Source organism: Lissotriton helveticus, chromosome 5_1 (genome assembly GCF_964261635.1).
Source record: "Lissotriton helveticus chromosome 5_1, aLisHel1.1, whole genome shotgun sequence".
Classification (NCBI taxonomy): Eukaryota; Metazoa; Chordata; class Amphibia; order Caudata; family Salamandridae; genus Lissotriton; species Lissotriton helveticus.
The window spans coordinates 1,279,413,750-1,279,437,418 of NC_136065.1; the positions used below are offsets into that span (position 1 = coordinate 1,279,413,750).

The 23,669-nt window shown below is 47.7% G+C and overlaps 1 protein-coding gene across 1 annotated transcript in view; it reads right to left on the minus strand.

Moving 5' to 3' along the window:
- IPO9 (importin 9) overlaps nt 1-23,669 on the minus strand; it is a 514,800-nt gene that overhangs the window by 171,570 nt on the left and 319,561 nt on the right. Inside the window, exons 17-18 of the mRNA XM_078644100.1 lie at nt 21,762-21,910; nt 5,531-5,659 (exon numbers count right to left, since the gene is read on the minus strand). Of these exons, the coding sequence (XP_078500226.1) occupies nt 5,531-5,659; nt 21,762-21,910 (278 nt within the window). The remainder of the gene's footprint in view (nt 1-5,530; nt 5,660-21,761; nt 21,911-23,669) is intronic.

The following is a 23,669-nucleotide window of genomic DNA, read 5'->3' on the forward strand; positions in this document are numbered from 1 at the left end:
AGCACCATTAGATCACTTATAATAGGACCATTGTGCATTATAGTTTGGTTTCATAATGCACCAGTAGTGTTCCTTGTTGCAGGTGCGTACATCAATGTAGATGAAAAGTTTGCCTGAATCAGTCTTTCCCCTAGACTCTAGAGGCCATTGCCTCAAAGCCCTGCAGACTACACTAGCCCACTTGTGACTGCAAGTATGAATTGAATGGAAGGTTCTTTATTTCCACCAGGCATTCACTAATAGTTAAGTCACTGCTGCTTTGCAGAAGTGCAGCAGCCTTAGATCCTTGAAAAGAAGTGACACTGACCTGTATTTGAGGAATTCTGCATATTTGATTTCACTTGTACTAAAATATTAAACGTGATCTAGCACAATGTAACAGAAATACAGGAGGACACCAAAAAAAAGGGCATACAAATTCAATGAACAAAATAATTTTTAAGCATCGTTCTAACATACCACATATTTGTATTAATTTTGACATTACTTGCATCACTTATTACACCAATCAAGGACTTCATACTACAGAAGAAATTTGGAGAGCTCTAAAAAGACCAATGCTTTAAATTCAGTATTAGGATCGCTTCACAATGTTTCAGAATATTAAACGATCATTAAGTGCACATTAAAGCAGAGCAGTTTGTTTACTGTTTACTTGTCACCTTACAATAGATAAAACTGAACTGTGAAGCATCAGGCTCAAAAGTGGTTTGATTATAGAAAAAAAGAATATGATTTAAAGTGACTAGAAAGCACATTTCACAAATATTTCCTGCTGCACATCAGGTGTAATTCTGAATGGCCAGTTAGGATATGCAGATTAAGTGGGCCAGGCGGCAAATAAATAAAGCAAGCCAAGACGCTCCTCACCCTGCTTCACTTGTGCTCTATACACTGAAAATTAGGTATGCAATACCTAAGCATGACCTAATGAATGAGTACCTCAAATGAAATGGATCTCAGGAGTGAACTTTACACCTGGAAGTTCAGCAGAACCGAATTTGCTAAAGGCTATTCCTGTTGACCAGAATCAACATAGTAACTAGTGAAAGTATGGACCGGTAAGCCTAAGTGGATGTCTGACAAATGTCAGAATCACAGATACCACGAGCTAGGGCTGCATTTGCTGCTCTTGTGCTGTAGGAATGTGTTCTAGGGCCCAGGGGTGCTTTTTGACCAAGGCTTAACAGGGTTTGATGCAAAAGAAACGTTCAACAGTACGTCTGATATTTACATGACATGGGAGAACGGTAATGTTGCCCCACAAAGGTGATCATAACTGTTAAACATGCCATAATCAGAATGATTGAACAGAGGTAGTTGTATATCGCAAAGGTTGATTTCAAACAGTACCCAATTGAAAGGAAAAAAGGGGGAATCGTTAACAATTTTAACTTGAACGGCCCACTTGTGAGGCCCACGCTCGCTATTTCTAAGTCCAGTTACATGCTAATATGTACAACAACAATTCAATTGAGCGGGGTGGGGAGGTGGTTTGTGGAATATTAGAGGGGTCTGATGCGGGGGTCGGGAGTAAGCTTCATGCAGGCATGTGGAGGTCGAGGTGTTTGTGTGTCTGCCATGGCTGCGCTGGGGTCCAGTGAGTGGACCGATGCATTGTACGCATCGACTAATATGGTATCCCAGTTTGTAGCAATGGGATATTTGCTAAGGCCTTTGGTGTCTTCTTTGTGCAAGGCTGTACTCTCCACTTGCGCCCATGTAATGGTGGATAAGACCCAGGCGGAGAGTGTGCACGGGGTGTAGATGATTACCATTTTCTGGAAATCAGACGTACAAGCAGTAGTAACCCCAAGTCTAAGAAACAAGAGGTATCCCTATATTTTTTGTCCTTGTATTGCAGCCCCAGGAAGCATGCCTAGGGTACGTCCCATGGGTGTGATGACCCCTTGCCAGTACTGGTGTAAGGTCGGGCATGCCCACAGCATGTGTATTAATTCTGCATCTACTAATTTACAATGGGGACAAGCAGCGTCCACATGGTGGAAATAAGAGGTTTATCTTATCATTGGTAAGGCAGGCTCTGTAGATAATGAAAAAGCCAGAAGAGGGCGTTTCGTAGGACCTGAACAGGGCTTTCTAGTATGGCGACCATTCCTTGTAGGTGCAAGGGCGGGTCATGTCTGTTTTGCAGTGTCATCGCAGGGCTGTGAACTGTGGCAGTGCATGTGTGCGCAAACAATTAGCAAGCCTACAGGTTTGGTGTCTGCCTGTCATCAAAATGCGCAACTATTACAGTGACAGGTCACCCCACTTGCACCCCAGTGCACCAATTAGTGAGTTATACAAGAGGAAGTGGCCCGGGGGAGCCTCTAATTGTCCACCATGGAGTCAAATGTGATGAGTGTCCCATCTCGATACAACTCTCTTAAGGTGGGGAGACCCATCTCGTGCCATGGTGGCAGCTCTGTGGTGGAGGTAACCTGGTTTCCCCTGGGAATTCCCAAAAGGGTTGTCACCGGAGCATATGGAATGGTCGTCCTGGAGACAAAAATGTTTATCAAAAACAGAGAGCTTCCCGTAGGAATACAGGTGTTGGTGCTTGAAGCAAGTATGGAATAGATGAAGGATAGTGGTTAAGACTAAACTGGTATGTTTGAGGCAGTGTCAGCCATTAGTTGGCCCGCCAGCCATCTGGCCAGCCACTGGAGCTGGGATGCAAGATAGTGTTTAAAGTTAGGGACCCCTAGGCCGCCTACAGGGAAAATAGGGTTTCGAGAGTGTCGAATTATGCCTGATGAAGTCTCTCATCAATGATTCTAACGAACAGAAAAAGGGGGCATGAAATGTAAAGGGGGAGTTTGGGAAAATAATATAAGAGGCAAGGGAGCATGACCATTTTGATGAGAGCCACCCGACCAGTGACTGATAATGGCAATGTTTTCCAAAAGGTGACTTGAGTCATTGTAACGACATAATTGTGAGATCACCATTGAATAGATCCTCGGAGGAGTGATTAACTTGAATGCCTAGGTACTGGAACATGGTGGGTTGCCAGGTTATCATGACTCCGCTAAGGGAAAGAAAGGGGTCCTGAGTCACGGGCGTGAACAGCAAAAGACATGCTTTCACCCAGATCACCTTTAGGCCTGAGAGGTTGGCAAACCTGCTCAGTGCTAGGGCCACCGACTATGGGATTGCGCTCACATCCCTGAAATACAGAAGTACATCTTCAGCGTATAGGAAAGCTGTGTGGATTCCATCTCCCAATGGTATCCCCCAGGCCTGCCCCATGAGCGCAGGGCAAGTGCCAAGGGTTCTGTTGCCAGTGAGAAGAGCAGTGGGGAATGTGGGCAGCCCTGGCGGGTACCTCTGTGTATCTGAATCGGGTCTAAGATGAGAGCACCCGCTCCAACACTGGCGAGCGGTAAGATATACAGAAGTTTCACAAATCTGATAAAGCGACACCCCAGGCTGTATCATGGTAGCGCCTCTAATAGAAAGGACAACTCCGGTGAATCAAACACCTTCTCCAGGTTCAGCACCAGACATTCAGCTCGAGGCCACTGGTGAGGAGCATGCTCCAAGACTCAGAAGAAACCCTACAGATTGAGGGAGGTGCTACGGGCTGGTAAGAACCCATTTTGGTCCAGGTGGACCAGTGTCTGTATTAATGGCGCCAGTCTGACGGCCAGTATCTTGGTCAATAACTTCTAGTCTGTGTTAAGTAATGCCAAGGGCCTATATTAGTCAATTGCAGTTAGGTCTCGGTACGGTTTAGGGAGGGAGAGGAGTAGTACTTCCCGAAGGGCGGCTGGGAGGAATTGGGCAATTAGAGCCTCATCATATACTTTTTGCAAATGGGAGGCCAACAATAATGCATACGTTTTATAGAATTCGGTTGGTAAGCTATCAGGCCCGTAGGCCTCACCTGTTGCAAGTGCGCACATGGCCTCTTGAATCTCGAAGGGTGTTTTAGGATCGTCAAGCTGCACTCCCTGTTCCGGAGTGACCTGGTGTAAAGTAATGGTTAAGAGGAACGAAACTGTTTTCTGCGGCTAAGCCATTCCTCCTAAAGCAAGGCATGAATGCAGCAGTTCAAACTTTAGTCATCTGAGGACTAGGGAAATGTGCCACTGGCTTGTCCAAATCACATCGAGCACCGCCACGCAAGGCAGTAGCCCACATGGTTTCCAAAATAAATACATTTAGCGTTAATTTCACCTACTTGACATTACAATAACAATAATAATCACATTTATAAAGCGCCTGGTTACACTAGGCTAGTGTGTCCCCGTGCTGCGTTATCAGATGCACTTGGCATCAAGGAGGGGAGCTAAGAGTCTGGACATAGCAAGGGGGGTCTACACAGAAGGGAAGATGTATGTTTTCAATGGCTTCCAATGGAACATCCCTTTCCTACAGTATTTTTCATGTGCAAGACAATCCATCTGAATTCCAGAGCGCCTATTTTAGAAACTTCTAGTTTCTTGCAGAAAAACTCTTAAAACGCTTAGCACTGCCCAAGGACGACGCTCCGCTTTAAAAACACATTCAGACTTATTCTTTCTAAGAGAACACATTTCTCACACATTTCAAATTGTATTCCTCAACTACTAGTCAAGACACCCCACAAAAGATCCATTTTAAGTAATCCAAGATCTTCACTACCGGGATCAATATTTATAGCAAGATCCACATCTGTGTACAACATCTAATTCCTAAATTATATAAACGCATTTCCCTCAAGGATTAGCTGTATAAAGACTAATTTATAATATGATATGGTTCATTACAGATAAAACTCACTTTATTAATGCTCCTTTCACAAACAAAGCATCCGACATGGAGTATAAAGACTATATTACTCACACTGGAGAGATATTTGTCATTGTCTGATCCCACAAAACCTTTGCATTAATATTTAATATGTATATGGTCTGCCACACGTACATTGTACACATCAACTATCAAGTCTAGCTAGGTTTATAATTGTAACACCACTTTATGACTGCTAAACTCTTCGGAAAGTACTCTTGGTCAACTGTTACGACACACTGCATTTAGGATTCTGATCAATTTATACCAAAGGCTACGTAAAAAATAATTAAATGCATGATAGTTATTGAGCATGGACACTAAACTTTTGACATGGTTAAAGAAAAACAAAAAGCCTATGCCTCTGCTGCTCTAGTGCTCAGGCATGATATCCACATCATTTGTCATGGGGAGACGGAGGTTGGTGACCACAACTGTTACAATCATCGAGCTACTACTGCCTCTGAAGCTTACTACTCGAGACAGAGAATGGCTCTCTAGATAACTAACAAAGAGGACAAAGTAGTCTCCAGGATCACATTTTCATACAGAAGTAAAAGACAAATACAATTTAACTTTTGTAAGACACTTTTTGAAGTCCTCGTAGGTTCATTACCTGTGATAACACTTCCTAGACGTCAGTCAATGAATACCAAAAGCATGTTAAAACACATGTTTAATCACTTACCTCCTTCAGTTATCACATTCATTGAAAACTCGTACCCCAGAAAACACCAATGCTAAGTATTACCTGCATGGTGGCATTGTCATCTGTGTGCAAAGTGCATTGTGCTACTGCGGGAAATGCCTGGCAAATCAATAGTTCAGACAAGGGAGGTTTGGTGTTTCTCACCACAGTTGTCAAGATGTCGATGGAAGTCTGAGGAGAGAGAAAAATATATGAATGACTAATCTGACCATTCAATGTTTGAAACACCTAAAACGTACGCCTTGATGATGAAAGAAAGGAGTACATCCACTCAATCTCCTTGACCTCCACTACCTCTTGCCTGCGCTCCGTTCTATAGCACTGCAACAAAGAGGTCAATGTTGGCACAGGCAAAAGTACAAAATCCATTTTCCTCAGAAGAGCAAGATATTCTGAAGCCATCTCTTAGTCCATGTAATAAAGGGTCTTAAACAACTTTTGACAAATACTCCCAATGGCTTGTAAAGGTACAAGAATATAAATAATAAGTCTTGGAAGGTTTTTCCAGACGCATCCTGTGTGTAGAAATCTGACTGTTTAAATTGATGTGTTCCCTGAATGAAACCTGTTCACACTGCATATGCCCTTTCACGATGCTCTCTGAATAAATCTACCTTCTAAAGAGGTGCTCTCTTGTAGGTGACAAGTTGGGTATGGCAAGTCAGCTTGGAAAGAATCAAAGTCCATTTTAGGCAAGAGAAAGCTACCCATTCACCAATTCAAGGTGTTGAAGATGAAAGGAATAACTGGAAACAACGTGATAAAGTTTACTAACTTTGAGGTGGTACGAAATGCGTTACTTACCTGTAACTGCAGTTATCCAGTATTGGTGTCTTTCATAGATTCACATGCCTGAATCATTCCCCGTCGTCGAGACGGGAGTCTCCGGTACATAGAAAAGTAATGTCCTATAGACATACATAGAGAATAGTAGGCCTAAAGGCCTCACCTTAGTAACATATCCATGTCCTTTTGTAAAAAGGACCAAACTCTAAACAAGAGCCAATCAGCTATCACCTCCCTCTAGAACCTTCCTGGCAGGAGCCTCAGTCCCTCAGATTTTCGTAGGCACTAAGCTAAGTAGGCGTGACACAGAGAGTTAGGTGAGTCCTTCCAGGGGAGGCGGGAGGGTTGCATGTGAATCTATGAAAGACACCAATACTGGATAACTGCAGTTACAGGTAAGTAACGCATTTCTTATCCAGTATTATGGGTGTCTTTCATAGATTCACATGCCTGAATCAGAGTAGCAAGCAATGCAGAGTGCACATTTCTGATGGAACAGCATATACAAGTCCTTAGATAATACACATCATGCGAGCATGAACCATCATTAGACATCCACAATAAGTATTAGTAAAGAAATGTGCATACCAGAGTAGGATGGAGGGACGGAGGAAGGCTCACCTTACTGAAATAGATGGCGTAACACTGCTTGTCCCACTGCTGCATCATTCATCAGCTCCGTATCCAGGCAGTAGCGCCTAGTGAAGGTATGCGGCAACTTCCATGTTGCCGCCCTGCAAATGCCAATGACTGGCGCCCCTGCAAAGAGAGCCATAGAAGTGGACATAGCTCTCATGGAGTGCGCTCTCACTTTGGAATGGCTGTCCAGCTTGGTCATGATAGAAAGCAATGGCTGCAAAAATCCATCTGGAGATGCTCTGCTTGATAAGTGGTAGACCTTTCCTAGGTCTGCTGTAAGCTACGTATAGCTGGTTAGATTTCCAGAATGTTTTCGTTTTGTCAATGTAAAACTTCAAGCATTGTTTGAGATCCAAAGAATGCAGCGATCTCTCAGCTGTCGTGCTTGGAAAGAAGGAACGCTGAACCACAGGTTCATTTAGGTGGAAGTCCGACGGGACTTTTGGGATAAACCTAGGATTGGTTCTCAGGAGTACTCTGTCGTTTTTAAAACTGTAGAAAAGGATCCTGGATTGAAAACGCCTGTAGCTCACTGACCCTCCTTGCAGATGTGAGCGCCAGGAGGAGTGCTGTTTTCCACGGGACATACTTCAAGTCAGCTCTGTACTGGTTCGAACGGATGTTTCATGAGCTGGTTAAGAACCGCATTGAGATGCCAGGTAGGTGGCAACATCCTTACTGGCGGGAAAGATCTATATAATCCTTTTAGAAATTGCTTAATCAACCTGCTTGACCAGAGAGATTGACTCGTTGAAGTTGTTTTATAACGAGATATTGCTGCTAAGTGTACTTTAATGGAGGAGTGGGCTAGGCCCGACTGTGCCAGATGTAATAGATAAAGTAAGAGTTGTTCCAGTGAGGAGGAGAAAGGCCGAATGCTTTGATCTGCACACCAAGCACAAAAGCGCTTCTACTTCAGGAAATACTTTTTGGTCGTGCTATCCGCCCTTGCTCTGGCAAGAATGCCTCTGCAGTCTTGTGGAATATTCAGATTGTGGAACTCTCGGAACTCAGGAGCCCGGTAGCTAACCTGAGAGACTTCAGATCCGGATGTTGAACTTGATTGTTGTTCATTGTGAGCAGAGATGGATACTGCCGCAGGTGGATCGGCGTCTCCAGGGATAGACGGTGGAGCTCTGTGAACTAATGTTGCCTCGGCCAAGTTGGGGCTATTAAAATTAGAGTACAAGGCTCCACCTAAATTTTCCTGAGGACTCTGGGAAGCCTCAGGAATGGCAGAAAGGCGTACGGAAAGACGTTGCGCCATGCGATGGAAAATGCATTCCCTAGAGACCCTGACTGGGGATGCCAACTTGCGAAGTGTGGGCATTTGGCGTTCATTCGCCTCGCTAATAGATCGATTTGCCGCGTGCCCCATCTGGAGAAGATCTGGTCGATAAATTGACGATCTAGCTCCCACTCGCGTGACGATGTTTTCTGCCTGCTTAACGCGTCGGCGAGCACATTGTCTGTGCCTGGGACATATTCCGCCCTTAGGGTTACATTGTAGAGTATGAGCCAATTCCAGATTTTTTTGCGACTCGCGAGCATGCGTCATCGAGCGTGTCTCTCCCTGTTTGTTGAGGTAGTGCATAGTCGTGGTGTTGTCTGTTCGGACAAGCACCAGGGAATGTTTGATTCTTGGCAGGAAATCTTGAAGGGCCAGGAAGACCGCCCGCAATTCGAGCAGATTGATATGTAGTTTCTTCTCCATAGGAGACCACTACCCGCTTATCTGTAGCTCTTGCAGAAAAGCTCCCCAGCCTTCCAAGGAGGCGCCTGTTGTGACAACATGAGGAGCAGCCGGAAGCAAGAATTACAAGCCTTGAGACAGGTTTTGAGATGACATACACCATTGCAGGGCTCCGACCATCTGAGGCTTGACTTTTATGTGGCCGTCGAATGACCCTGTGCATTGGACCCACTGCTTCGAGAGCGCCTCCTGTAGATTCCTCATTCGTAGTCGACAGTGAGGAATCAGGAGGATACATGCTGACATCATCCCCAGGAGGGATGTGAAGAGGCGGACTGTCAAGACTTCCTTCGAGGCTACTATAGCAGGTAGTGCAAGGGGCTTGTTCATACTCTCTCTGGATGGGAAAGCTTTTGCTGACCGTGTGTCCAGGGTTGCACCTAGGAAACTGATGCACTGAGAAGTTTGTAGGACCAATTTTTCCTGATTGAGGGTGAGACCCAAGCAATCGAAAAGCTTTAAACAGGCATTGGAAGACCTGGACGCGTCTTATAAAGGATGGAGCCTTGACCAGCCAGTCCTTCAGATACGGAAAGACTTGGTGATGGCACTGTCTGAGATATGCTGCCACCGGGGTACGACATTTCGTGAATATGCGCAGTGCAGACTTGAGCCTGAAGGGCAGAACGCAAAACTGCAAGTGTCTGCCCGCTACTGCAAATCGCAAGTACCTTTTTGTGATTCCTGTGAATTGGGATATGGAAGTAAGCGTCCTGTATGTCTAGGGACGCCCTAAAATCCTGCTCTTACAGTAGTTGCAAGACCTCCTGGATCGTTACCATGCGAAACGACTGCTTCTTAGGAATTTGTTGAGGGCCCTGAGGTCCAAGATTGGTCTCCACTTCTTGTCTTTTTTCTGGATCAAAAGAAGCGTGAATAAAACCCTTTTCCCTTCTGAGATGGAGTTACTCTCTCTATTGCTCCTTTCTGCAGCATAGTCGAGATCTCTCATAGAAGCAGCCGTAGATTTTTGTTATTTCTAATTTCCTCTGTAGGAAGACCGTCCTCTTCCTCTATTGCTACTAAAGGACTGGTTCTTATACTGAAGAGTGCCCACAGCTCTCACAGTGTCTGCTTCGTCAATTTTTTGTGCCAAATAGTAACTGGCTATCATATGGCACGTTCAAAATCTTGGTTTGCACCTCAGGACGGAAAGAGGTTGCCTTTAGCCATCCTTGGAGCCGCAAGACTGCTGCTCCAGCCAACTGGCGGAACCCTGTCATAGCGATATCCATCGAGCAGTCTATAGTTTCTGACGCCGATGCTTCACCATCTAGCAGAATCCTCCTTACTTCCTCTTTGGATGGATCTGGCCATTCCGACAGGTATGGGGCTATGTGTGCCCACAATTGCCTATTATAGCATCCCAAGAGCGCTAGGGCGTTCGCGGTCTTTACCGTCATTGCCGACATTGAGGAAAACCTGTTCCCCATGTTGTCCACTCTTCTTACCTCCTTATCAGGAGGAAGCGACAAAGGGGCCGAAGGATCCCTGGAAGTCTTCTGGGCCGCCTGTGCCACCACGGAGTCCGGCTTAGGATGTCCTGTTAAACACTCCGGTGTTGTATCTGGCGCTGCATGACCGTTACCCCTTCTGACTATAGGTAATCGATAATTGGTATTGACCTTACTGCCTTCTTGAGAGGTTCTGTGAAGTCATACAAGAAGCAGACCTGTTCTTGAGAGACCATTGAGATCTTAAAACATTGACCAGCCCTTTCTACCACATTATAAGAGATTCCAGAATTGTCGCAATTTCCCTCGTCGACAAGCCCGTCGACTAGATCGGCGTCAGACTATGCTGTCGTAGACGAGCAGTCATAGACGAGGCCGTCGTAGGCGACACCATAGACGATCCGTCGTGGACGAGGCCGTCAACGACGACGCAGTCGTAGACGAGGCCATCGTAGACGAGGCCATCGTAGACGAGGCCATGGTAGACGAGGCCATGGTAGACAAGGCCATGGTAGACAAGGCCATGGTAGACAAGGCCATGGTAGACAAGGCCATGGTAGACAAGGCCATGGTAGACAAGGCCATGGTAGACAAGGCCATGGTAGACAAGGCCATGGTAGACAAGGCCATGGTAGACAAGGCCATGGTAGACAAGGCCATGGTAGACAAGGCCATGGTAGACAAGGCCATGGTAGACAAGGCCATGGTAGACAAGGCCATGGTAGACGAGGCAATCAAAGACTAGGCCATTGTAGACTAGGCCATTGTAGACTAGGCCATCGTCGACGCTGTAGACAGGCCGTCGTAGACGAGCAGTCATAGACGAGGCCGTCGATGACTATGCCGTCGTAGATGAGCCAGCCATCGTAGACGAGGCCATCGTCGACGCCATAGACAGGCCGTCGTAGACGGGCAGTCATAGACGAGGCCAGCCATCGCAGACAGGCCATCGTAGACGAGGCCATAGATAGGCCGTCGTAGACGAGCAGTCATAGACAAGGCCAGCCATCGCAGACAGGCCATCGTAGACGAGGCCATAGATAGGCCGTCGTAGACGAGCAGTCATAGACAAGGCCATCGTCGACGCCGTAAACAGGCCGACGTGAACTATCAGTCATAGACGAGGTCGTCGACGAGCCGTCGTAGACGAGCTATCGTCGACGAGCCGTCGTAGACGAGCTATCGTCGACGAGCCGTCGTAGACGAGCTATCGTCGACGAGCCATTGTAGACGAGGCCATCGTAGACGAGGCCATCGTAGACGAGGCCATCGTAGACGAGGTCATCGTAGACGAGGCCATCGTAGACGAAGCCATCGTAGACGAGGCCATCGTAGACGAAGAGGCTGTAATAGGCAATGATGGTTTCTTCGTCGACAATCCTGTTGACGATGTTGGCTTCTTAGTCAGTAACTCAGGAGGTATAGAAAACGCCTTACTGAAGGGTCCTATGACCAGAGGAGGTGATTTTGACGGCTCAGAAGTCGTCTTTTTTACTTGATTTTTCTCCAAAAGCAAGTCCTTTACTCTCCTTTTCCACAGAGTGAGGAGATTTTTAAGAACTGCGCCCAGAAGACCCATGAGTAGTCTTTTTGAGGGCCTTCTCAGGATGTTCCCCTGAGGAATGAGTCTGAGGAGATTCTCTTCTCTTTTGAGGTCTCCTAGACGCCTCATCAGGGTCACTGGAGAAAATAAAAAACCTCCTTTCTGGTCTTAGTGTTTGACACCATATTAAAAATCGCCCTTCACGACCTCTCAAAAACTTACTTGAGAAAGTGCGACATACCTCCTTTAAAGAATGTATTTGAAGATCATCCATAGTAGAAAAGAATCCTTGACAACAAAGTCATTAAATGAAGTGAAAAAAAAAAACCACAGAATCTGAGCAGAGCTCAGAGGAGACTCCCTTAGCACAACGTGCGGTAGAAAATCTGAGGGACTGAGGCTCCTGCCAGGAAGGTTCTAGAGGGATGTGATAGCTGATTGGCTCTTGTTTAGAGTTTGGTCCTTTTTACAAAAGGACATGGATATGTTACTAAGGTGAGGCCTACTATTCTCTATGTATGTCTATAGGACATTACTTTTCTATGTACCGGAGACTCCCGTCTCGACGACGGGGAATGATTCAGGCATGTGAATCTATGAAAGACACCCATAATACTGGATAACTAATGTTTTAGGTCAATTAGTCACTGAGATTAATTATAGAAGATCAATGTATAAGTAAATATTCTCTGGCCCAAAGTTTGTCAATAATTATTACCTGTAACTTACTATCCTGAATGTTTGTATATGAATATAGGATGGTGCACCAAAAAAAGAAGTCCGTAGCACATGTGATTGAGTAGAAAAAGTTCCTTTATTATATAGTAATCTTTAAAAGGCCTCAGCCAACGCGTTTCGTCCCCGAGGGGACTTCGTCAGGGCAAGAGAACACAATAATATTACAGATGAACCCAGGACGTATTAATCCAAAGCTGCACGAATCCGCAAAGAAGGTCGATTTGGTTCTAATATACGTTCCAAAAGTGGCGTGGTCAATACGATGTAGGGACCGACGTCGTTATTTCGAAGGAGGCAATTAGAACTTTCAAGGGCAGCAAAATAACCAAAACACATAAATATGATCCTCGTGTAAGATCGCTGAAAATCAGAAAATCGACGGTCCTTGGCTATAAATCACGGTCCTTAACTCAGTGGTGTAGCCCTTGGTAGATGAGACGCCTGGAATGTAACCAATTTGAAAATGAAGGCACCATGGGCGACGTTGCGAATAATGGGAAACTGCAATTATGCGTGAAAATGCATAGAAACAGGCATGTATAACTCCTATTCACCGCCGGAATAAAAATATCCCCCATTCTAAAAGACCGGACAACCGTCAGCCGGAGGTTAAAAAAAACAGAGCAATACCCTCCACTACAGTAGCTGCTCTTCCCATAACCTTACCATCTTAAATCTAAATCTTCCCCTGTGTTATTCATCACCATCATCATTGATAGGTTACCCATAGCATTAGTCATGAGCAGAACGATCAGCCATACCTTTTGCTTTGGTAGCGAAGTATCACTGAAGTGACTGTTCTTTCCCTAATAATTTTATTACCATCCTTTAATTTCTCTCTAGGCAGCAGTTTCACAATTGCTACTGTGCCTCCTAGAACTTTCTAAGACTAGGGAGTTCGGTCCTAAAACATTGGGGTGGACTGGACCTTGTCAATGAAAATACAACAACAGTGCCCACACCAACCAAATTCTCAAAGCAATTATTTAAGGGTCAAAACAAATTAATTTCAGTTTTGGCCGGGTACTTTTATTTATACCCCTCCGATTTACACAATTCTTTTAATAAACTTTTTATCTCATTTATTAATGAAAAAAGAAACATATACACATTCAAAGCTATTTACACAAATGCACAAGTTACTACTTGTGTAACGATATATCTGTAAGAGACATTAGTTAGTATTAGATTCCTTACCTCAGAATATCCCCACGCCTCAAGACTGGATCCGGAAACTTTTGCGTAGCAGTACCCTTGCGCGTCGGTAGGAGTCGTCTGCGGCTCCGCGTCCGTCGGCGGCGTCGCGGGCGCCGTGATGACGTCGTCGGAGTACTTAGACGCCGCCTCCGCGTGCTGACGTCAGTTCTTAGACACAGCTTTTCCGTGCCAGAAACGCAGAGCCATGTTAAAAACCAACACTGGTACCATTGAAACTAGGGCCCTGAAAGGGGGTAACCCTAACCCTAGATAGCTATTCGCAGAACGGGGAGGATGGGTGGGTCGGTAAGGAATCTAATACTAACTAATGTCTCTTACAGATATATCGTTACACAAGTAGTAACTTGTGCATCTGAAAGAGACACGTTAGTATTAGATTCCTTACCTTAGAATAGATACCCCAGCAATACCAACCCCGGTGTTGGGTCTGCGAACCAATAATCACACCAGAAAGTACTGGAGGACAGAACGGCCAAAGAAGCCATCCCTCCGGACTTGGCTTTCCAGGCAGTAGTGTCTTGCAAACGTGTGCAGCGATGCCCACGTAGCTGCCTGACAGATGTCTTGTAAGGGCACTCCCCGGCCCAGGGCAGTTGTAGTCACCGTGGCTCGGGTAGAGTGAGCCCGCAATCCAACAGGGGGCTCCTTTTTAGCCAAGGAGTAGCATGCCTGGATACACAGGATGATCCACCGGGAGATGGTCCTCTTGTGCACCGCTTTCCCCTTCTTAGCGCCCACGTAACCAACAAAGAGTTGGTCATCCACCCGGAACTGGTGTGTGCGATCCAAGTAAAATGAGAGCGCACGTTTTGGGTCCAGACGGTGGTGCCGCTCTTCCACTTTAGAGGGGTGCGGTGGCGGGAAGAAGTTTGGCAAGGTGATAGACTGCCCGATGTGAAAGGCCGTGACAACCTTGGGCAGGAAAGATGGCTTAGTACGCAACACCACTTTGTCCAGATGGACAGAAAGGAAAGGTGGAGTACAAGAAAGGGCCTGGAGCTCACTCACTCGCCTGGCAGAGGTGATGGCAACCAGGAAAGCAGTCTTCAAAGTTAGAAGGCGGAGAGGACAGTTGTGTAGTGGCTCAAAGGGAGCGCACATCAGAAACGTAAGAACCAGGTTCAAGTCCCACTGAGGCATCACAAACGGAACAGGAGGGAATGTGTGTGTGATGCCCTTTAGAAATCTATTTACAATAGGGGACTTGAACAAAGAAGGTTGATCAGGCAGCCTTAGAAAGGCTGAAAGGGCAGAAAGGTAGCCCTTGATAGTGCCCAGAGCAGAGCCCTGCTGGGCAAGAGAAAGAAGGAAGAGAAGAACCTCAAAGAGGGGCAGCAAGAGGATCCACAGCCTTTGCTGTGCACCATGCCACAAATCTGTTCCACCTGCAGGCGTATACCGACTTTGTGGAGGGACGCCTGGCTGCCAGAATGACGTTACAGACTTCAGGAGGCAAGTCAAATGGCCTCAACTGTCGCCGCTCAATCTCCAAGCATGGAGGTGGAGACTGGACAGGTTCGGGTGGAGGACCGTCCCCTGCTGCTGCGACAGAAGGTCCCCCTGAAGAGGCAGACAAACTGGGGGATCGACTGACATACTGAGTAGCTCTGGATACCAGTACCTTCGAGCCCAGTCCAGAGACACAAGGATGACTTGGGCCTGGTCGCGCTTGATCTTCTTCAGCACTCTGGGCAGAAGTGGTATAGGCGGAAAGGCGTACAGTAGACCGCAGCTCCACTCGCGACGAAAAGCGTCTCCGAGCGAGTGCCGCCTTGGAAATTCCAACACGTAGAACTGATGACATTGCGCGTTCTCTTCGGTGGCGAATAGATCTAACCAAGGCTCTCCCCATTGCTGAAAGAGGCCTTGCGCCACGTCAGAGTTCAGACACCATTCGTGATCCATCATGCACCGACGGCTGAGCTCGTCCGCCCTGGCGTTCAGAGAACCTGCCAGGTGTTGAGCCACCAGGGTCACGCCCTGGCGTTCCAGCCATTGCCAGAGGCGCAGAGCCTCCTGGCAAAGGGTCCACGACCCCACCCCGCCCTGTTTGTTGCAGTACCACATGGCGGTGGTGTTGTCCGTGAACACCTGCACTACACTCCCCCGTACAGAGGGGAGGAATGCTTTCAGTGCTAGACGAATCGCCTGTAACTCCAACAGGTTGATGTGGAGCCGGGCCTCCGCCGTAGACCAGAGGCCTCTGATCTCCGCCTCTCCCATGTGGCCTCCCCAGCCCTGGAGGGACTCATCCGTCACAACTACGTGCTCCGGTTGGGGAAGGGAGAGGGATCTGCCGCTGACCCAATCGCGGTCCGTGAGCCACCACTGCAGCTGTCTCGCAGTGCCCTCTGAGATCAGGACGTGGTCGGATAGGTTGCCCTCATGCTGGGCCCACTGAAACTTCAGGTCCCACTGCAGAGCCCGCATCCGCCACCTGGCGTGATGCACCAGCAGGATGCAGGAGGCCATCAGCCCCAGAAACCCCAGCGTCAACCTGACCGAGACCCGGGATAACGGCTGAAAGATGGGAATCAGAGCCTGAATATCCCGGACCCGCTGTTCGGGCAGATAAACCCGAAACCGCGCCGAGTCAAGAACCGCTCCGATGAAAAGGAGCTTCTGAGCGGGGCACAGGTGTGACTTCGGCACATTGATGGAGAACCCCAGTCGGTGCAGGAGGTCTGCCGTAGTCTGGAGGTGGCTGACGACTGTCTGGGGCGAGCCCGCCTTCAACAACGATTCGTCGAGGTAGGGGAAGACTGAAACCCCTAGCCTGCGCAGGTGAGCTGCGACCACCGCCATCACCTTTGTGAACACCCGTGGGGCGCTGGTAAGGCCGAAGGGGAGCATGGTATACTGAAAGTGCTCGTGGCCAACCGTGAACCGCAGGTAGCGCCGGTGGGCTGGCAGGACGGGGATGTGGAAACAAGCGTCCTGCAAGTCCAACGCTACCATCCAGTCTCCTGGGTCCAGGGCAGCTAGGACCTGAGCCAGTGTCAGCATCTTGAACTTCTCCTTCCGGAGGAAGCCGTTGATGTTCCGTAGGTCCAAAATAGGGCGTAGGCCCCCTTTGCCTTTCTTGGGTACCAGAAAGTAGTGGGAGTAGCAACCCCACCCTACTTCTGGCCCAGGAACGCGCTCGATGGCCCCCTTGGCCAAGAGGGCCATAACTTCCTCCTGCAGAAGTCGCAAATGATCCCCCGATACACGGTGGTTCTGCGGTGGCATGGCTGGAGGATTCGCCTTGAAGGGGAGGGAGTAGCCCCTTCGGACGATCTGCAGCACCCACCTGTCCGAAGTGACGGTGCGCCAGTGGAGGAGGTGATGGCGAACCCTGTCCCCCACTGGCGTCACATGGGCCTGAAGAACGGTCTAGGAGGGTTTTGAGGCGGATGCTGCGGGGGAAGGTGTGGACTGACCTCGCCGTTGTCCCCGACCGCCGGGACGGCGGTTCCCACGGCCTCCACCGCATTGGGTATTACCCTGCGGAGCGTGGCTGGCAGCACGTGTGGGTACACCCCTTCCGTGGCCACGAAAGGAATGAAAGGCAGCCGATTGCTGGCGCGGGCCGAGAGGCCCAAGGACTTGGCCGTAGCCCTGGAGTCCTTAAAGCGCTCGAGCGCATGGTCTGCCTTGTCGCCAAAGAGGCGACGGCCATCGAACGGCATGTCCATCAAGGTGTTCTGGACATCGGCCGAAAAGTTGGCGGACCTCAACCAGGCGTGGCGTCTGACCGCCACCGTCGTTGCCATCGCTCTACCCAGTGAGTCGGTGGTATCCAGCCCACACCGTATGGAATATTTGGCTGCATCCCGGCCCTCCACAAGGGCTTGGCCGAGTTTGGCCCGTACCTCCAACGGACACTCTGGCAGCACTTCCGCGACCGTATCCCACAGAGAGTGGGTGTAGCGGCCCAAGAGGCATGCGGTGTTGGAAGACCGCAGTCCCAGACTTAGGGACGAGAAGATCTTTTTGCCGTACTGCTCGTACCTCTTGGATTCCCTGTCCGGCGGTGCCGACGGGAATGCGGTCTGGGAATTGGAGGCCTGGATGACCAGGCTCTCGGGGGTAGGGTGGGTGGACAGGAAACATGGGTCGCCCGGGGCGGGGCGGTGGCGTCTGGCCACGTTCCTATCTACGGGCGAACCCGTAGCGGGCTTGGACCAAGTGCCCAGAAGAACGTCGGTCAAGGCCTCATTAAAGGGCAGCAGAGGCTCGGCCGAACTGGACTGCGGTTTAAGGACCTCAGTGAGGAGATTAGTCCTCACGGCCGGGACAGGGAGCTCAAGGCCCAGGGCCTTGGCAGCCCTCATCAACACCACACTGTAGGTTGCCCCCTCCTCCGAAGCCACGGTAGGAGGGGAGACAAAACCAGTGTCTGGAGAGGTGTCCAGACCACTGGCCTCCCCAAGGTCTCCTGCCCAGTCCTCATGAGACTGACACTCTCTGGTCAGAGGGTCCTCAGACCCCTCCCAATCCTCTTGATCACCCATCTCCTGAAACTCAGGGTTCTCAACTAATGGGGCCTGCTCATAGAAGTGAAACTCCCCAAACGATGTCTGGAGCGGCGCCCATCGGGGCCGTCCTGACATCGGAACAGGAATGAAGGGGGCATCGGGGACGGCGCCGCCCGAGGACGGCGACGGAGGCGACACCTGATGGTCCGACGCCGGGGAGGTCGTAAGGTCCACCGGCGACGATCCAGATCCCGAAGAAGGTCTAGCGGTGTGCCGCGGCGCCGGGCCCGAAGGCGCCGGGACAACTGGACCCCGCGGCGCCGGGTCCAAAGGCGCCGGCGGGAGAGCGGGAACCTGCGGCGCCGGGCCCGAAGGCGGCGGCGTCGGGGTCGAAGCACCCGACTGTGTCGGGGCCGAAACCCCCGACCCGCTAGGGGTCCCAGACGGGTCCGCTGGGCCCGAAGGCGCCGCGGAGCCCGTCGGAGGAGAGAGTTTCCTCATGGCCATGAGGAAGTGCTCGACCTCCTCCGGCGTCGCGTTTAGCCCAGGGACCGGAGGGTGTGGGGCTGGACGCGGCGCCCGCGACTCCGACGGAGCCGCGTGGGCGGTGTATCCCGAACCCCCGGCCGCATCGCGCGAGCGTCGGGTGGAGTCCGCAGAGCGATGACGCCTCTTGGACTTCTTGTGCTTCTTACCTGACGACGACTTCAACCCGGAGGAGTGCGGCCTACTCTCGGAGCTGTGCTGGCTCCGAGCCCGCGACCTGTCCCTCGACCTCCCGTGGGACCGAGACTTCTCACGGCGCGGGACCGACTGCCGGAGTTCGAGTCGCCTGCGGGACCGCTTCCGCCTGGCTTTCAAAGAGAGGGCCCGGCAGTCGGAGCAGGCCTTGTCGTCGTGATCGACACCTAGACAAGTTAAACACAGGTGGTGAGGATCCGTGACCGACATTAGGCGGTCGCAATCCTCGCAGTGCTTAAAGCCGGGCATCCCTACGGCACCAATCGGAGTCGAAAAGACTTCGAGAAATGATCAAAAATCGATCTAAAAGTTAGTCAAAAATTGACTAGGGTTACTGCTTTTTCCAGATCTGCGCTTGCTGGCGCAGAAAAAAGAAGAACTGACGTCAGCACGCGGAGGCGGCGTCTGAGTACTCCGACGACGTCATCACGGTGCCCACGACGCCGACGACGTACCCGGAGCCGCAGACGACGCCTACCGACGCGCAAGGGTACTGCTACGCAAAAGTTTCCGGATCCAGTCTGACGCCTGGGGATATTCTAAGGTAAGGAATCTAATACGAACGCGTCTCTTTCAGATATATACAACACATATACCAACTACAGAACATCACTTAATAGACAAAATAAATACAATACATACATCCTACATTCAATACAAAAAATATATACTCGTACATTTATATTCAAACAATCAATATTCAAAACTTAATTATAGACAAAGTCAAAGAAAGGAGACAAAAGCACCAAATGGTGACCAGTTTTTTAGAGCTAGCAGCCGCTAGTTCATCCAACCAATGATATTAATTGCTCCTTAAACTTGTTCTGACGCGTTTAGAATCCAAGTAAGGTACTTCCTGGATTCTCATCAGGGCTTTGTCACTTATCTGCAGTGAATAGGCCAATTATCTCTTCTTGAGGCTTGGATTAGCTTTTACTGGCTCATTGATTCTATCAATGATGCCTTTCTTTTGAAGGAGATGAGCTCAGATTGTACAAGATCCCTGGGTCAAGGTCCCGTTTCGCACTCAGCCTATAGGGATCTCGGACGAAGGACGTTGTTTTCGAACACCGCTTCTTTTGTTATCGGATTTCTCTTTTCCGTCTGGTCCTGGCCGTGATGCTGTTTCGGCCGTATATCTATTGCTGGAAGTAGCCGTCTCGGTCTCATTCGGTCCTTCCTTTCATAAGTTTATCCCGTCTCAGATTCCACCGCCGGCGGCACAAGCTTAAGGAACAATTAATATCATTGGTTGGATGAACTAGCAGCTGCTAGCTCTAAAAAATTGGTCACCATTTGGTGATTTTGTCTCCTTTCTTTGACTTTGTCTATAATTAAGTTTAGAATACTGATTGTTTGAACATAAATGTACGAATATATATTGTTTGTATTGCATGTAGGATGTATGTATTGTATTTATTTGGTCTATTAAGTGATGTTCTGTAGTTGGTATATGTGTTGTATATATTTGTGTAAATAGCTTTGAATGTGCCTCCTAGAAGGCATAATTACTGCGAACAGCAGAAGAGCTAGCTGCTCTCATGGATCAAAGCCCAGAAGTGCGATATACTTTACTACTGAATGAGTTGATTCAGGGCTGTGCCTTAGATGTTGTCACCAATTTGCTGCATTGTTACATGTGTGACAAGAGGAGCAAATAATGTGGAGGTCGATTGTATTGTGAAAACTGATCATCTGAATCTAGAGCACATTACTTCTAAATCTTCCTCTCCACCGCTCCTACTGGAGAAGAAAAGATCAGGAGCTTGTGTGTATTAGGTTACATAAGGGATGAAACCAACAGCACCATTGGTCTGGCTTGTAGCTTTGGTAGAAGAGTTAATTAAAAGAAATTACAGTACACTTTCAGGAAGGCGGTATAATCTGTGATTATCTTTTTGGCTGCCATGTTTAATTCATGCTTCACAATCACACGGTCTTCTGAGGTAATCAGAGTCTGAATATCTAGTGTTAGCATGAACTTGCTGCAAATCACACAGGAAGGTCATTCCGCAGTGGTTCATCAAACTGCTCAAAATCAATACATGCAGTTCAATCTTTTTTCTTGCCACAGATAGGCAAATATGGATCACACAACAAACTGGAAGGTTACAGCTGCGATTCGCATCTCCACAAGACAGACAAAAATATATATTTCGCCCATCTTTCTATGGGATATAGGTGAGGGAAGCGAACGGAATCCTTACTCTACAGTATTTGTACAGGAGCACAGTTTGTCGATTTATTTTTTCAGTTTAAAAATGCCATAATATGGTGTATTCTGTAAAATCAGCTTTGCCACTGACAAGTCAATTTCAACTGGTGTCATTTAAAAACAAATACAAATGTAACTCATCTTCGGCAAGTTGTCATTACTTAAATGGCTTTAAACTGAAAATAGATGTTTAAAGTAATGTTCGAGTCCTGCAAATGTGTAAAGGAATGTTACTGTTTATTTCAGAAACAACTGAGGGATAATAAGATGAGGAGAACAGAGTGAAGATTCACAAAGTGATCTTGGTAAAAGTAGCCGTCAATGCCATGATCCTGGCTACGACTCAGAGGCCAGCACTCTCAGAGAGCATCACGCCCAAAGAATGGCCAACACTGCCAGCCCGGTCTCAGTCTATGCAGTCAGGCTTCATTTTTAACAACAGCAGTGTTGTAAAGCTGGAGAAAGCATTTTGCAATTAACAGGGGAAGAAAGATGACCTGTTGGTACACAGTAACCCAGGAGGCTGGAGGAAAGGAGACTCTACAGTGGATTAAAGCGCACTACACACTTCAATTGTTATGAGGGAAGTGGCCTGACAACTGACCTCAAGCACATCCTTACTGCATTCAAACAAACCACATATTACTCACCACTGAGAGACTATTTCAAAATTCAGACTTCATGTGCTAGTGCCTGGACTTCATTTTACAACAACACAGTACTTACTGAGCAAAGCCCAGGGGGAATCTTATCCACAGGAGCATGCATAATGCTGACAAGGGTCGGGATGAGCCTCATCTGCATGGGTCCTTGGCACCCTTCTATCTGCGCCAGCTCCTTGAAGATATCTTGGGCTAGAGAAGCAACAACCGGATCTGAAGGGGAAAAGGAAGGACACTAAGTAACACAGGCATGTCAAACCTTTGCACATGGTACACCACCACCACAGCTTCAGGAAGTATAATACTTAATTGATAAATATGGGCCCGGTCCTTAATCTTTGGCAGAAGCGTCTTTGTTGCCTTACAGGGTGCAGAAGACACTTCATTGACCTCTGCATCATTGCGACAAATGATGGGTTAGGTTGACCTAACCTTACATTAAAGGTGGATTCCTTTTGACACTGGCGCAACTGAACCAATATCACTTTGTAACTATTCCTACTGATTTACCCTGACCTAATGCATAAGGAGAAAACAGTTTCACATGTGGAAGGGATCCTAGGCCTTGCAGCCTTTTACTTTGGTTCAACTATGAAAATGAATACAAATTGTAGGACAAATGAGAATCTTTCTAAACGTCCTCATAAGCCTCACAAACAATGAACAGTATACTTAACATTGAGATAAATCGACAGTCATGAAAATAAAAGCAGTGAATTACCTATGAAGCAAAATGTAAAACAACTTATCAAGTCCCATTATGGGGAGCTGAAAATCTGACGTGGTGCCTATGCTTGGGAAGCATCACTGGAAAATACATTTGAAAACAAGCCGCCTGTGGTCTTGTCACACACAAATGGTTTGTTTGAGGTATCAAATATGGAAAGAAAAGATGCTTCTAATTTGTCACCAAGGGTATTATCTTTTTAGAACCTGTACAAAATAATTTGTCTTACATAAAAGTCGATTCAAAATGAAGCAGCACAAATGTAAATCACATAGGAACTTTTTTAATCTGTCAACTATTTTCAAAGGGGAAAAAAGAAAGGAAACCGGAAGGTATCCGTCGCAAAGAAAATGATACTGAAACTTAAGACAGCAAAAATGATCAAGTTTCACAATAGAATGAAGCAATGGGTCACATCGAGGGGAATAAAGAGAAAGGAACCGCAATGCCCATGCCCTCTTCTGCCAATCACCATAGTTCCCTAAAGGAACCAAGCGGACTGATTAAGTGTTTGTCAAACCTGTGCTTATCAGTGTTTATTCAGCTGACTAAACCCCAAAATAGAGACACGCTGTTTTTCTAATGTTTACAAAACATGTTGTTATAAAACACATTTAATTTAAAGGAGAAGTAATGCAGGGTATGTAGTTTTTTTCCTATCGGCAGTGCCCCAACAGGACTTATGTTAGACTGCTTTAGGCATAGAAAATCTATGTATTGCACTTTCACATCTCATTTCTCTTGTTTGCATCTTATTCTCTCTCACACTGTCTAGTTTACAGGACTATAAATGGATTTCAAAAGTAAGAAAAACAAATACTGGACATAGTTGGAGGTCATTCACCTACTCAATATTTTGACATTGTTTGGGTGGTCAACCCTGTCAACAACATAGTACCTTGTGAAACTTTTAAAATTGTTAATTACATCAGATGAATTTGCAGCTCTGCATTCGAAGGCACCTAAGATTTGAACCTCTAAGCATGCTTGCCACTGCTTTTCTGCACTCTTTGGTGACTACATTAAGGTGGCACTGCTGGTCTGCGACATCCATAGCTGCTACGTGTCCCCATGGCAAATGTTTCACTTCAATAATACAGGATTAGCTGAAGGTACAATACACAACTATGGGTCACCTTGTAGCTCTACATTTTGTTGGTAAGGGGACGTCTTAGGTTATGTTTTCAGCATTGTTCCATGAACATGGTGACAGCACTCTGTTCTCAGGTACCTATCACTACACCT